We start from the raw sequence: 15,711 nt of genomic DNA, 5'->3' as shown, positions 1-15,711 counted from the left end.
TATTATTTGAGTGAGCAGCTTTGAAGTATTCCTAATCTGCATGTTTGAAAGATGTTTTTTATTATTTTTTTTTTTAAATGTTTTATATTTTGTTTTCCATCAGTAAGCAAAGATGAAATATCATTTTTTCCATTGAGCCTGTGCCGGTTTTTGAATCTTTGGTACATAAAGAATGCTATACGACTTAGTGAGTTTCTCCAGCATTTTTGTGTAAATTATAATCACAGCATCTGCAGATTTTCTTGTTTAAATCTTGAATTCAATAATTTTCCTTTACATATTGCTCATTCATAAAAATTACTGCAAAATTCCAGATAACAAGCTACCTCTCCTCCATATTTTGCCAATTATCTTATTCAATTAAAAACTATAGCTACCAATCTTCCACCCAGAGATGAATTATATTGAATGATTCTTTCATATTGGGATCATTTCATCATTGTCATCTGTTGAACAAGTTACCTTTTGGAGGCATGATGGGCATTTCTTAACTACACAAGTAACTGAACTTTCAACTTCCAAACCAAAAGTTATAAATGAGATCAGCAAGTAGAAAATGTTCTGATGTTAAGATTTTATGGAGTGAGTAATCACATTTTCTCTAAAAGCAATACACGGAGACAGCGCTGCTTGTGAAATCGTTAGTGTTGACTTAAATAAAGAGCCAGCAGTAAGACCAAGGATTGTCACAACAGCTGTGGGGATGGAGAATATATAGATATAAAGACGACGCATGGAACAGTATCCAACTTTCGGATCACACAAGGTCACTTGTCCTTGTCCTGGTCAGGGATAATGTCATAGAACTCCCAGAAGAACCAATTAATCAATTTGCTTCCCTCTTCTCTCAGGTTCAATAAACTGTTACCAGGCATTTTTTAAAAGTTACTAAACCTGAATTTAAAATAAAACAAGACATTGAAATGGCAACCCTATGATACAAAACACACCAAGTTGTAAGGCTTTCACTGTTCCTAGCTACAAATATCCAGCAATGGCCCACAAACTGCCCTGGGAGGAAAATTAATACCTTAGATACCCATCTCCATTTTTTACTCTTGATATATGAAAAGTTTGCCCAGCTCATCTTCCAATTTAAAATACAGAGGTTTGACCCAGAATAGCATAAATCCTAGTTTCTGGTCTCAGAGTCATGAGCTTGCACCTGTTTAGTCTAAATGACCAGGAGGTCCAAGCATTTTCTTTTTGCACGAGTAGCTTGCAATGTTTTCATTTCAAATTCCAGGGAAGAAAAAGTTGCACAACTGATTATGCTACCCAAAAAGGGACTCCCAAGAAGCTCTACAACTTTAACCTTTCTTAATGTTGTTTGCATTCCTTCCAGTCTCCAAAACAAAATGATGGGGCAATGAATAAATTGACCAACAAGATGAATTGTGCACTTTAGCAAAGAGAGAAGTAAACAGAATATATAATGCAGAAGAAAGCCTTCTGACAGGAGCCTTGTTTCAATCCCCTTCATTTAACTTGCAGCCATTAGAGAAATGTCAAAATCTTCAGGGACTCAGAAATTCATAATTCTACTAACCTAGAAGTGTGCCATGATATCTTATTGAGAAAGGTAGGCTCAAGCAGAAGTGGCCAAATAACCAAATAACAGAATATTATTAATTTAACACCAGATTCAAAATTAGAAAGATAACATAATCAGGTTAAACTCAAACACGAAATTCTCGATGGGTCTTTTCCTTAGAACAGAGCTATCCTACTTCTAACCAATCAGATTTATCTCAGGGACTTTACCATAATCCAAACTTGAAGTTTTCATGCTGCCATTGCAGTATATCCATAATTTATTAAATACTTGACCACAGTTAATGGGTTTTGTGAACAAGTGAAAGTATACACAATTTTACAGAATGCCAATACATTGGCACTCAAAATCTGTTGTGTAGTCTGAGTAAAATTCTACTATTTATTGTTTGATAGCTCATTTGGAAGCACAACAGCTGGATTTGAGTTCACAATGATATCTCAGGCAAAAAAGATGACCATTTAGAAAACTTCAAGATCTACTTATTGCTCAGATGCAATGGAGAAGTCAATTAGAAATTAGTCTAGTGGCTTGTAGGGTCTCTTCTATTATTTTCTTACCACCTTGGTAACTAAGCAACAATAAAGCCATTTCAAAACTTACACCAACATGCTTGCCAAATATTGAAACAACACAGTATATGAAGGGAAAATAACAAAGGGTACCAGAGATAATATTAGATTTCTAAACCATCCTGATCCAAGTGTTTAAAAGTTTCACTATCAATAAAACTAGTCTGTTGACTGAAGCAATGTGTATGGAGACACACAGTTAAATCATCCTCTAGTGTAAAATATACCTTTGATCAGTACAGAACAATTCTATGCAGAGAACAGCAATGGCTGAACATTTACAAATGCAAGACAAGATTTCTATTTTATCAATCTGTTAAAACATTAAAGGAGACAAACAGGATAAATGCTGTGATTGAAAGTTATATATCAGACACACAAAATTCAAATCTTACCTGTTACAATGGAGGGAAATAAAAACACATCCCCTAGGTCCACCATTCATTTTGTCTTTAAAACATATGTGCACATTAATGCATTGAGTAGGTGTAGCAATTTTTATCCTTGGTGTTGATGGGGTGTGATTTTTCCCAATTAAATTATTAACAAAATTATTTATTTACAATTGTTACATAAATCTTTGAGAAAATGCAAGATCATTCAGTTTCTAAAATAATTTCCAACTAAATTAATAAAGACAATAAATAATCCAAATCGAGGTATCCAATGCCACCCACATTTTTTCTAAGCAGCATTTTTCTCCCGTCTCTCATCTCCATGCAAGGTGCTCAGTCACATCCCTGAAAAGCATATTCAATGTCTACAAACAAATGTTGACGGCCAGTGGCATATTCTCAAATCAAAGTTCATGGGTGAAATTTTGAAATTTATGAAAAGCAAATTATGTTTGACAAATCAACTAGAACAGAGATTGTAAACTGCAGAATACAACAAGATGTATTTGCATTTCAGAAAGACTTTGATCATGTGTCCAAACAAATTCCAAACACTTGGAATTGGGGTATTACTTTGGCAGGAATAAAGGAGTGGTTGACAGAAAGCAGAAATAATCTCATGATTTTCAGGTTGGGAGTATGTAATATTTGGGGGAGGGGGACACAGGGAACAATGCTGGAGCTCAGGCAGTTCAGAATCCACATCACTGACTGCTTGAGAGAATCTAGTGTAAATATATCCACATTTGCTGATGACAGAAAGTCAGCAAAATGAGTTCTGAAGAGGAAACAGCATGGAAATAGATGGCTCCGTGACCAAGTCAGGGCAAATGGCAAACTATGAGGGAAAAAACCCCAAAATAAACTGAAAAGTAGAGCATTCTTCGAAATGAAAGCCGAAAAGTGTTGGTATTCAGGACGCAATTGGGTGTTCTTGTATATGCAAACACTGAAAGTTAACATGCAATCAGAAAGGCTAATGGCAGGTTGGCTTTCACTGCAATCGGATTGAAGAGAAAGAGAGCAGAAATGTTTTATACCAACTGAACCTCTCTGTCTCAAAAGAGCTATCGAGATATTAGGAAGAAGGTGCACATACTTGAAAGCACAAACCTCGATATTCAATAGTTTCTTTCTTGCTCTTATCAAAATCTTAAATTCTTAATACAATTATGCACTGCTTTGGTGAGACCGTAAATGGAATATTATGTACATGTATTTATAACAGAAGTGCAACGAAGGTTGTCCAGACTGATTCCTGTGAAGGAGGAGGATTGACTTATGAGGTGAGTTAAGGTAGACAAGATTCATACTTCAGTTTTGAAGAAATGAGGGATGAAACATACAAACTTTTTGGAGTTTAACAGTTTCAATGACAATGTTTCTCCAACTGGGGTGTCTGGAACCACAGACCAGTTTCCAAATAAAGGATAGCCATTTAGGTTCAAGTTTAGATTTATTTTTATCCAATTATACAAGAATAACCTAACAGTGCTCTCCTGTCTTCTGTGCACAAAAAATGTGAACACAGATACAGACATAACACAGATACAAACAAGTGATACATAGGCAGTACATATATATGGTACATACATAAAAATAAATATTGTTGAATAAATAGTAAAGTATTGGAGGGTTGGTATGAGCACTTCATTCAGTCTTCAGCAGTCCCATGGGAAGAACCTGTTTCTCAGCCTTGTGGCTCTGATACTCTTTGTAGCTCTTTCTCAGCAGGAGTGGCTGAAAGATGTTGCATGCAGGGTGGAAGGGGTCCTCAACAATTTTGTATTTTGTGCATTCTCTTCCGACAGCAATACCAGTAGATCACGTTGATAGGGAACAAGGTAGGGGGAGGGAAGGAGATCCTCTCTGCCACTCTTGCAGTCCTGTGGATTGACCTCTGAACCAATGCTCTGTTCCAACTGTACACTGTGATGCAATAAGCCAGGACGCTCTCAATAGAGTTCCTGTAGAAAGTTGACAGGATTGTAGCCAGTAGCCTTGCCTGCCCTAGTCTTCTCAGGAAGTGCAGTCACTGTTGCACCTTCCTGACAAGTGAGGAAATGTTCTGTGTCCAGGATAGGTCACTTCTTAGGTGGACTCCAAGGAACTTGGTGCTCTCTACTCTCTCCACTACCAGGCTATTAAGGAGTTGTGGAGTGTGGTCGTCCTGAAGTTAACAATCATCTACTTTGTCTTGTCCACGTGAGACTCAGGTTGTAAGTAATGTTATGAGATTTTCCACCTCTTCTCTGTAGTGTGACTCATTGTTGTTGCTGATTAAGCCAAACCACTGTCGTGTCAGCTGCAAACTGGATGACTCTGTCGGAACTGGATCTGACGTTGCAGTGGGATGCTATTTCTTCATCCAGAGGGCAGTGATTCTGTGGAATTCTCCACCAATGAGGGCTGTGGTGGATCATTCATTGAGTACATCCATCTTGAATATTAACTTAAGCAAGAGACTAGGATTAGTGCAGGAAAACAGACAGCTGTAAGCTTACCAATTAGCAGCAGGACAGGTATGAAGTGCCAATTGGCCTATTCAAGTTACCATAAATGATAAGATTAATCAGGTTTCTTGGTAATTCTGACAATTTTTGTGTTAAAAATAGTTCAGTCCTGAATTCTATACAAAACAGCTCCACTCTTTTGTATGCTAAGTATGAAAGGTCTCATGATGCAAGGTGGTTATCTTTTATAACTAAATACAAGGGAGTTAAAAATATAACATGTTCTACTTACCACCAGCAGGGTAGTGAACAGTGAGTTCAGCCGACCAGTCAAGCTTATCCTTAAGATCCTCCTCATTCTCCTGTTGCCACTGGAGTCCAACTTTCTTCCAGTAATCAGAAGCCACCTCCCTGCATTGCAAACACAAGTGGGTAAAATAAACTAAGATCAAAAACACACCCGTTTCATTTATTAATGGATTAGTACCTTTATCTACAATTTAAGTTTGTTTTCAAAAAGGTGGCAGTACATGAAGTACAACTTAACTTTCACAGGTCAACCAGGGTTGAAAATTCCTCCCAACCAAGGTCTGGAGACCAGTGTGCTTTGGTTCAAAGCCAAAAATAAAATACCAAAATAAAACTTCACGATGAATGGAAATACTGTGTGATGTCTCAACACTGCATTACTTATTCCCACCACTAGAAGCTGCTGGTGTTTACATATAATTTTCCTGTCTCTCTCTCTCTCTCTCTCTCTCTCTCTCCTGGCTTTGCTTACCACCAATCTCTCTCTACCCCCCAAAAAAAAAAGGTTTCTTCAGTCATCTCACTTTAATTCTCAGCTGTTCAAGATGTGCATTCCACTGCATAAATGCTGCCCAAAGCCATAGCCTTTCAATTCTTGCTCAGTTTGAATTATGTATGTTGTTAATCACTGGTGGAAGGCTAAATGATTTGTTCGTTTAAAATAATTCTGTTTTTAGATAGCACTGTTTTCAATTGTCATCTATTGCTACTCTCACATCAAAAAAAAACCCATCCCTCTGAGTGAAGTAATTTGCCAATGTGCATAAACAGTACATATTGAATAGAAACAGACAATGCTGGAATACTCAGCAGATCAGCATCCATTTTCTATTTTCATTTTAGATTTCCAACATTTCCATCTGTTTTTGAGTTTCAATACAAAATAAACAGTGGATGTCATTTTACATTGGCCATTGTATAAAATATTGTCCATCAGCTCAGCTGCCATTTAACCATCTTCCTTCATTTTTGTTTCCATTTCCAATGTCAAAAAATGCATTTACTCCTTGTGATGAGGGAATGCCATTGCTTATTTTGTCATCTTTAATCATTACCTGGACGCCTTATCTAACACTTGTTTTTACTTGCGTTTTATTTATTTTCTCCTTGATAAATACATTGCAAAATATTTTACTTAAAAATTAAAAGCGGTTTGCTTCAATCACTGCTTTCATTTCAGCTGAATAGGATGAGTTAGAAGGAACATCCACTTTTTCCGCAGAAACATTTATTTCCAATTCTTCCATTTAGTGTAATTATCACGTGTAATGTCATTTAAACAATTATTTTAATTAAAACAGGACGCAAATACAACAGTGCTATCACTCTGAGCCAACATTTTGACAGCAAAGCAAAAATGTTGCTTCTTCGATAATAAAGTGAGGCCATGTCAAATTGCTACAAATCATACAGCACAGTTAGTGCAATGCTACTGCCATGCCAGCGACCCAGGTTCGAATCTGGCGCTGTCTGCAAGAAGTTTCTACACTTTCCCTATGATCTGAATGGATTTTTTCTAGATACTTTGGTTTCCTCCCACCGTTCAAATCTTACGGGGTTGATATTTGGATGTGATAGGGCTGCACATACATCATGGGCCAGAAGGCCCTTCTACTATGCTGGATTGTTACATTAAATTTTTTTTTTAAATGTGTACAACAAAGTCAAGAACAATTGGATGGAGGAACTTTGTGAATTGACTAGCATCAGTGGGAACCAAAACTCTCATCATGACTGGTTAAATGTAAAAGAGAAGGTACTGTAAAGAGGAAAGGTTGAGAGGTGGGACAGGGACCCCATATGGGAAGGGTGAACCAGGTAAAAGTGAAACATGATGGAGAGGGGCCAGGGATTAGTAGATGCCAGAGAAAGGTGAGAAAACATAAGGAATCAGGAGGAGGACGAGTCCTACACGGTGGAGTGGGTGATGAGAAGACAAAGGCTGCCGGTGCTGGAATCTGAATCTGATAAAGAAGGTGAGAATAGTAGTTATAGAGAGAAACCTCATGGAATGAAAGGGGGTGGGGGAGTAAGAGGAAAGAGAGTAAAAATCCAATAGGGATATGGGGCTGGAGGGAAATAAAACAAAATAGGAATGGGTGAAGGGGTTGGGTGCAAAGGTAGAAGAGCAGAAAGGGTACAGAAGACAGAGGTTTCATTATCTAAAATTAGAAACTTCTATGTAATAAATAAGGTTAAGAGAGGTGCATGTGAATTTGCCTCACCTGAAAGGGCTGCTTGCGATGCTGGATGGTGGTGAGGGAGGAGGGTAAAAGCAAGAGTTACACTTCTTCCTGTTTCAGGAGAAAGTACCAAAGGTAACGGAAAGGTGGAATGGAAGGGATGAGCAGGCACGTGAACCCGAGAGAGAGATCCCCCATGGAAGGTAGAAAGGATTGGAGAGGGAGTAGATGTACCTGGTGGTGAGGTCGAGTTGCAGCTGGTGGAAATAACTGAGATGATGCGCTAAGAATATTTATGTGAGGACAAGAGGAACCCGATCCCCTGTTCTGTTTGAAAGGAGAGGTGATAAGAGTGGAATTCCGAGAGACAGAAGAAACGCAGGAGATGGCTCTATTGGCCACTGTTGAGGAGAAGCCGCACTGCCTGAGGAAGGACATTTCACATGTCCTGAAATGGAAGGTCTCATCTTAATAGCAGGCATTGTAAAGATGGAGAAACTGGCAGATTGGGTGGGAGGAGGTGTTGTCAAGGAAGTCACTGAGTTTGCAGTAAATGTCAGTGTATCTCCTGAGATAGAGACAGAGAGTTCAAAGGAAAGAGAAGTGTTGAAAATGGGCCCGAGTGAATTTCCGAGCAGGGTAGAGATTAGTGGCAAGGTTGATGAAATTAGCGTGTTCTGCATGGACGCAGAAAGTAGCACCAACGGAGTCATCAATGTAACAGAGGAATAGTCGGTGGAATAGGGTGGTTGGGGAGAGGGGGAGGGGATTGGGTTCCTGGGATGGATTCGGAATTAAAACTGTTCGATGTGGCTAACAAAAGGGCATGGCATAGCTGGGACCCATGTAAGTGACCATTCAGGAAATGAGAAGTGTTGAAAGAGAAGTTATTAAGGGTAAGAACAAGTTCTGCCAGATGGACAAAAATGTTGGTGGAGGGAGACTCCACCAATAAGCAATAATTGTGTTCTGCAGCTTCGTTTACATGATAATGTCAAAAAATATCTAAATTTCTTCCAAAGCTTAAATAGAATGCAAAGCATATGTGTACAGTATTAGAAACATTTCAGAAATATCACTGGATCACAATCCTGCTCCAATATCTGGAAAGACTTTCAATACTCAGGCAGGTTGGGTGCAGTGAATAGGAGTTGGGGTGGGGGGGGGGGGGGGAATTTCAGTCAATTTCCAAAGCAAAAATATAATTGTCAAAATATTTTTATGCAATTTTCCACATTTAGAAAATCATATTCATTGCCAACAGGTGTTTAATGATGACCAAATCCCTGGAAAGAAGCCATGGTATTAAAAAGATTTTTCAGTAACTTATACTGCAAAAACATTTCTCTGCAGACTTTTGTAAAAAGATAAGGAGAAAAATACTAGTTTTCAGGAATAGTACAGAGTTTTTACCGGATTTGAGGAATCTCATCACTGCAACTACTCAACAGAAGGGGAATAAGTTTGTGGAAGAATGAGTAGCGATCTCGGAGGTCCAACAGCCAGCGTCCTACCACTTCTGTAACAGCTTGGCGTACCTATCTCAGTTCCAAAAGACAAAAAATGGTCAATTACAATTCACTCCATTAGCTGGAGTTTCAGAACATAAAACCCAAACTGCCTGTAACCTTGACACATTGGGATTCTTGCAATGTTTTAAAGCCCTGTACCCTTCCCATTAATATGACAGCTGAAGGGCACCTGATTTCTATCCTCGCAAGGTAGACAGATGTAGTGAAGGTACAATTTAGCCATGATCTAATTGAATGGAGGTACAGACTAGTGGGGCAGAATGGCCAACTATTTTTTTCATTTCATTACCCAGGAGACACAATTATGATTTAAAATTTATGAGCTAACTTTGTCAACAGAAATCAAATAATAATAAAAGATTGTTTCACTTCCAACTTAAGTCCACAGCTATATGCATCAAGCTCATTCCTATAATTACTCTCCCAACAGTTTTTTTTTTAAAAACAAATAACTTGTAACTCTAATACAAAATGGTATGAACTTATGTCAAACCACAAGATCAAAACAGCAGTAATACATTACAAAGTTATGAATCACTCCCTTCTATTCATCATTTGCACAAGTCTTTGATATTTCGGTGTGGATTGCAATGCTCATCAGTCTTGCAAACTTTGGACATGAGCTTCTAGCTTAGAGCTATTAAGAACCAAGAGTCAACAATTGTTCCTTTTGCTCTGGAATGGAGTCAAGTTACTTTTGGCACTTTGTTACAAACTAACAAATTTTGTTATGAACTAACAAAGGAACAGCAATGGAAAATTCAAAATAATATTTTTAATTAAACTATTAATACAACATTTCTTAATTAACTCTAACTTAATTCCCACTATGCACAAATGTAGATGTGTGTATGTGTCAAAAATCCAAACTATTGCAGATTAAGCTTGAGTCTGAAAAGTCAGTTTTAAACTTCAGTGTCAAACATCTTGTCTTGCTTGATGATTTTTAAATTGTAGTTCAGAAGTAATTATGAAGCACTTTTAAACATTATGTCTTCAGCTCTCTTTAAACTCAAGCCTTTCGATGAGTTGTCTTTCAAAGAGATAGTCTTCATACATGTGTTTTTACAAGTTTCCCCCTTTCTTGTTAAGGTTACAGAACTGTGATCTTCAAGATGAGTTCTTTCTTAATCAAGAACGAAGTGGTCACTGACTTTAAAGCCACTTATTTTGAGCATCTCCTATGATAAGGATAATACAGAACAGCATCTCCTTCTCTCCAGAGACAACTATTTTACCCCGTGTCTTGCACAGAATGGTCAATTCTTTTGAGTTTGGTTTCAAAATGTCTCTCTCCCTTCAGATATAGATTTCTCTGAAATCATGTGACATGACATAATCACTGTTTCAGTTTCATTTCTTCAAAACACAACTCATAGTAGATGACCTTTTGCCTTCCTTCAAATTATCACTTCACATCCATAAAAATATCTGACATCATCTCTATCCAAGAGGTTTAAGTGATTAATATCTCTGTAAACTCTGAGCACATGTAACTCAAATGGTATTGGAGTTTTGAAAACAGCTGGCAGCACAATACGGAATCCACATAAAAATGCTTTTAAGGACCACATATAGTACTCCAGTCAATTAAGACCACTTCAATTTTCTATAGCTCTGCCTTTCCAAGACACGACTCCAAAAATTACCTCACTTTTGAGTGGATTGTAAATGTGATGTGACCTGTTTGTGACCCTGTATCCAGCCCACAAACTAACTTTACAAAGAAATATCTATTTTAAAACTAAAGATGAACATAAAGCTATTACACCTTGAGTGACAATTATGTTAAAACGCCACCGTCAGCAACATATAGCACCATTTTATCACAATCACTACACAAGCAAAGATAGTTTATTGCCCGACATGAAAATTATATTTCATGTTTCAGCTCAGGCAAAGAATTAAACTTTAGTCAAGAGAGTACAACATTTATCTGAAATCAGAATATTTTTGAAAATTTTTTTTTTCCATAAATTGGCAGGAAGCTGCTAGTTGATTTAAGTTTACAAAGGTATTTAGAAAACATCCCAGAATAGCTTTTCACATCCTCCTCTAAAATGTGGACTTTAAAGGAATTGCAGGGTCATAATCTCTTGTTTGCCGTACAACTATCCTCATACCTTTGAACCTCCCCATACTATACATTGTAACACAACTCAAGGACCAACAATAATCTGTCTCATTATTGTAGAATTGCTTTTTTTTTTGCACTAAATGCAACAATGAATGTTTATCTAACCTTTTATGTTTATTATCTTTTTGACCTCTCTCATGCAATTTAATTTATTGTTTATTAATGCATTTTATGTATCTGTGCAGCAGTGCATGGTATCTGTACACTGAACCTGCGTGTATGACAATAACCTCTCATCTCCTCTCCAACCTATACTGTGCATGCCCTTTTAAGATCTCCCTGCATTGTTTGATGTCATCAACTCAGAAAAAAAGTGGAGCAATCTCCTCAAATTCAGCTTCATGATGGCATGCAAGCAGTGAATCTAACTAATGAATCTACAAACAGAGCCAATTAAAAAGTCTATGTTGCTGGCTCAACACTTTTTCACCTTTTCTCACCTCCAACAATTCCTTAGAGGAGAGTTAAACTTCTTAACTAATGTTAAACTATTCATCATATAGTCAACTGCACTCCAGAACAAGGAACAATCAACAGTTGAGCTATTTTTTCACACATTCAAAGACTGAGAAACAAGCATTGTCAATGTTCATTGAAGCATACAAGATGATGGGCCTTACTCCAACATCTGCAAGCGCACTGTCCTCAAATAGACACAATATCAAATCTCTTGGGAGTTACTTCTCTGCAAAGGCAGACAATAAAGGGTCCTTACCCAAAAGGTTGACTGGTTTTACTTCCTATAGATGCTGCATGACCTGCTGAGTTTCTCCAGATAATTAAATTTTAAACAACCAAATCAGGAACACTTTAGAATGAATTGAGGTCCTTCCTTGGTTCAAGAACCAAGCACATCTGCACCAATTTCAAGTTCTGCATTGGGTGGGGGGGGGGGAAAGTGATTATTTTTGGAAGTGTGAGTAAACATGGGGCTCCTCATAGAATGATTATCCAGGATGAGTTGCTGCCCTCTGAATAAAGCAGTGTGTATGCAATGGAATTTCATACATGATTTAAAATCCTAACCAAATATAATCCACCCATCTACAAATAAATTGAATTTGTTGCTCTTTTCGCTGAAGGACAAAATACAAGGTTAAACTTAGTGATCTTTTCAAATGCCTCCCCACTAGAAACTCATATGTTCTGTTTATTAGGGTTGGAAAACAGAAAGTATAATTCTCAAGTTTGGAATAATGTCTGCAACATTATTTTTGATATCAATGAAAGTAGAGCACAATTCCACCATACTCTTGTTATGTAAACTAAATGATGACAAAGAATTTTCCCTCACCATTGGGACATCATCAAAGAGACGCTGTGCCAAATGAGAGAGAACGTCGTCAACGGACTTTCCATTTCCATACTGAATGACTGCTCCTGTTGTCTGAATGACTGCCACACGAACCTTTGAATGTTGATGGGAGATGGTCTGCATCAATGGTTTGATTAAAGATTCAGACTGCATATGAAAAGTTTCTAAAAAAAACAAGAATGAAAATTTAAGACTTGCAGATAAAATGCAAGGATAACAGATTTTATCTCCTGCCGATTAGAAATGTTTTAGTTTTCCATTCATACCATTTATTTGCTTTAACTGAGTTCTTTAGTGACATACAATAGATCTGTTTAAAAAAATACCTTCTCTTTGGCAATTGCACAAACACAATGTAAGTAAACTCCTTCAATAGCAGCCCCAGAGACCTCAGCAGCAGCAGCATTCAAATCCCAACAGCAGTGTGTGGCTTTAAACTACCAGAATCAAGAACTGGCAGAGTCCAGGCAGAAACCTTTCATGACCTATGGGTCATTAACACAGAAAAACTGCTGCAACCCCATTGTCCTGGAATTTACTTCAATGAGCATCACTTGGCATTTGCAATGGAATAAAAGGCTGAACATGACAACATCCTTATGCAGTCAAAGATTCTAATTCCATAAGTACAAATGTCAGATATTTTTATAGAATTAAAACATTTTCAAAATATGGACCCAGGATCAATATTCAATTAGAATTTTGTTGTTAAAATCACTGATGGGCAACAGCATGACAAGGACATACCAAACATCTGATCTCAGTTGCACATCACCTCAGAGTATATTTTTAATCCCACAAGAAATTCTCAAAACATTTTTACACTTTAATGTGAATAATTTCAAACTTGTTGCTCTGCAAAACTGATGCTCATTCAAATAATTTGAAGATTTCACTATTTGCTGTCTGAAATATCATATTTATACTTTCCAGTTGATGTGACATTCACGGACATCTTCACAGACATCTTCAATATCTCACTCCAGCAGGGCGTGGTACCCACCTGTTTCAAGCACGCATCAATTGTATTGGTGCCCAAGAAGAGTGCAGTAACCTGCCTTAATGACTATCAACCAGTAGCACTTATATCAACAGTGAAGTGTTTTGAAAAGTTGGTGATGAAGCATAACAGCTCCTGTCTGAGCAGTGACATGAATCCATTCCAGTTCGCCTATCGTAGAAACAGGTCTACGGTGGATGCTATCTCACTAGCTCTACACAAAGCCCTGGAACACCTGGACAGCAAAGATGCATATATCAGGATGCTCTGTATCGACTACAGTTAAGCATTTAACACCATCATCCCCTCAAAACTGATCAGCAAACTCCAAGTTCTGGAGTTAACAGCCCACTGTGTTATTGGAGCATGGATTTCCTCACCTCTAGAGCACAATCAGTGAACATTGTTAAGAATTTCTCCTCCTTAATCTTCATCAGTACCAGAGCACCACAAGGCTGTGTTCTTAGCCCCCTGCTCTACTCAATTTACACTTAAAGCTATATGGCTCGGTAAAACAGTAACACCATCTACAAATTACCATGTAATGGTCGTATAAAGAAAAGTGATGATTCAGCATAGAGGAGTAAGATTGAAAACTTGGCTGAATGGTGCACCAACATCAACCTTGCACTCAATGTCACCAAAACTAAGGAGTTGATTATTGACTTCAGGAAAGGAAATCCAGAGGTTTACAATCCAATGATCACTGGGGAATCGGAGGTGGAGAGGGTGATTCTTGGGAGTCACTATCTCAGAAGATCTTTCCTGAACCCAACACACCAATGGCATCGTGACAAAAAGCACGCCAGAAACCCTGGCAAATTTCTAGAGGAGTGGTGTGAAGTGCGCTGACTGGCTGCATCAAGGTCTGGTAATGGGAACACTGTAAAGCTCTTCAAAAGGTAGTGGACACAGCCCAGGACATCACAGTTCCCATTATTGAGTACATCTACAGGGAACGATGCCGTTGGAAAGCAGCAGCAATCATCAAAGACCCACGCCACACTGCACACACTCGATTTTCACTAGTGCCATCAGGAAAGAGGTATAGGTTCCACAAGACTTGTACCACCACTTCAGGAACAGCTACTACCCAACCATCAACGACAAACTCAATCAGAGACTCATTTAAGGACACTTACTTGTGCACTTTATAGATTTCTTTTGTTCTCTCTGTATTGCACAGTGTGTTTACATTTGTTATCTGTTTACAGTTCTTTTATTTGTTTACATATTTACTTTTGCACTACCAATTAGTGGGAATTCTGCTGTGCCCACAGGAAAAAGGAATCTCAGGGTTGTATGTGGTGTCATGTATGTACTCTAGCAATAAATCTGAAATCTGACATTATAGACAGTAAGAAGCAGCCAGATTTGTTTCAGATATACAGTCAAAGTCTGAAAAGAGAGACTGCTCGGTGATTGGGTCGGTGTAGAATTTTGGATTTTCTGGATTCTTGAGCAGTACTTTTAAAATTAAAATTTAAGGAGGCATAAAGAATAGATGAATCGGTAAATTTTGATAGTTTATTTATAAGGAAATATAGCATGTTTCATTTATCAAAACGAGCAGTTTTAAAGATAAATAAAGTCAACAAGCCTGGTCGCTTATTGCTGTTGCGCATCTGAGATTTTTGAAGGTACAGGTTCACAAGTTATAAATTTCAATCGTTAAAATGGCTATTTTGTTAAAAAGGAAAATATTTATTCTAGTACATCATGCTGGGAATTAGGACACCTTTCCTAAATGGGACAATTTTTAGTTCTATTTAAAAACTGCAGTCAAGCATCGTGCAGGCTGAGACACAGCATCGTGCCAAGCCATTCGGTTCAGTTTCTAGCTAAACTAAAATTTCAGGATCACGATAAAATGATTTCGCATCAGGGTACTCAATCATTTGGACACTAGTTGTGAAGCAGCTCTGCCAACACTTACGTCACTGCATTTTCACTACGTTGACTGGGTGAATTTTCAAAGGTTAACAGAAGGTCATTTAGAAAGACAAAATGCAATGAAACCTGTCAACATGGCTTTACAAAGAAAACATGCTTAATGAACTTGCAGTTCTTGGAGGATCTCCAGTCAATTTTATTATCATCTGATTGCCCAAGTACAATCTGACAAAACATCATTTCAGTGTAACCAGCAGAATTGATAAAGGCAAATCTGTGCAGAGAGATCGAGGTTGCATCATGGTCTTGTATGGGGACACCAATACCCATGAACACAGAGCCCTGTAAAAGGTAGTGAACACAGGCC

General features: G+C 37.9%; 1 protein-coding gene across 1 annotated transcript in view; it reads right to left on the bottom strand.

The window, feature by feature from the left end:
* The window catches only part of LOC138746988 (dynein axonemal assembly factor 5-like), a 93,238-nt gene that overhangs the window by 71,732 nt on the left and 5,795 nt on the right, over positions 1–15,711 (bottom strand). The window contains exons 2-4 of the mRNA XM_069905792.1: positions 12,431–12,615; positions 8,881–9,005; positions 5,268–5,386 (exon numbers count right to left, since the gene is read on the bottom strand). Coding sequence (XP_069761893.1) covers positions 5,268–5,386; positions 8,881–9,005; positions 12,431–12,615 — 429 coding nt within the window. The remainder of the gene's footprint in view (positions 1–5,267; positions 5,387–8,880; positions 9,006–12,430; positions 12,616–15,711) is intronic.

Source organism: Narcine bancroftii, chromosome 12 (genome assembly GCF_036971445.1).
Source record: "Narcine bancroftii isolate sNarBan1 chromosome 12, sNarBan1.hap1, whole genome shotgun sequence".
Taxonomy (NCBI): Eukaryota; Metazoa; Chordata; class Chondrichthyes; order Torpediniformes; family Narcinidae; genus Narcine; species Narcine bancroftii.
Note: the sequence above shows the minus strand (reverse complement) of the source record. Positions and strands in the feature narration are given on the sequence as shown.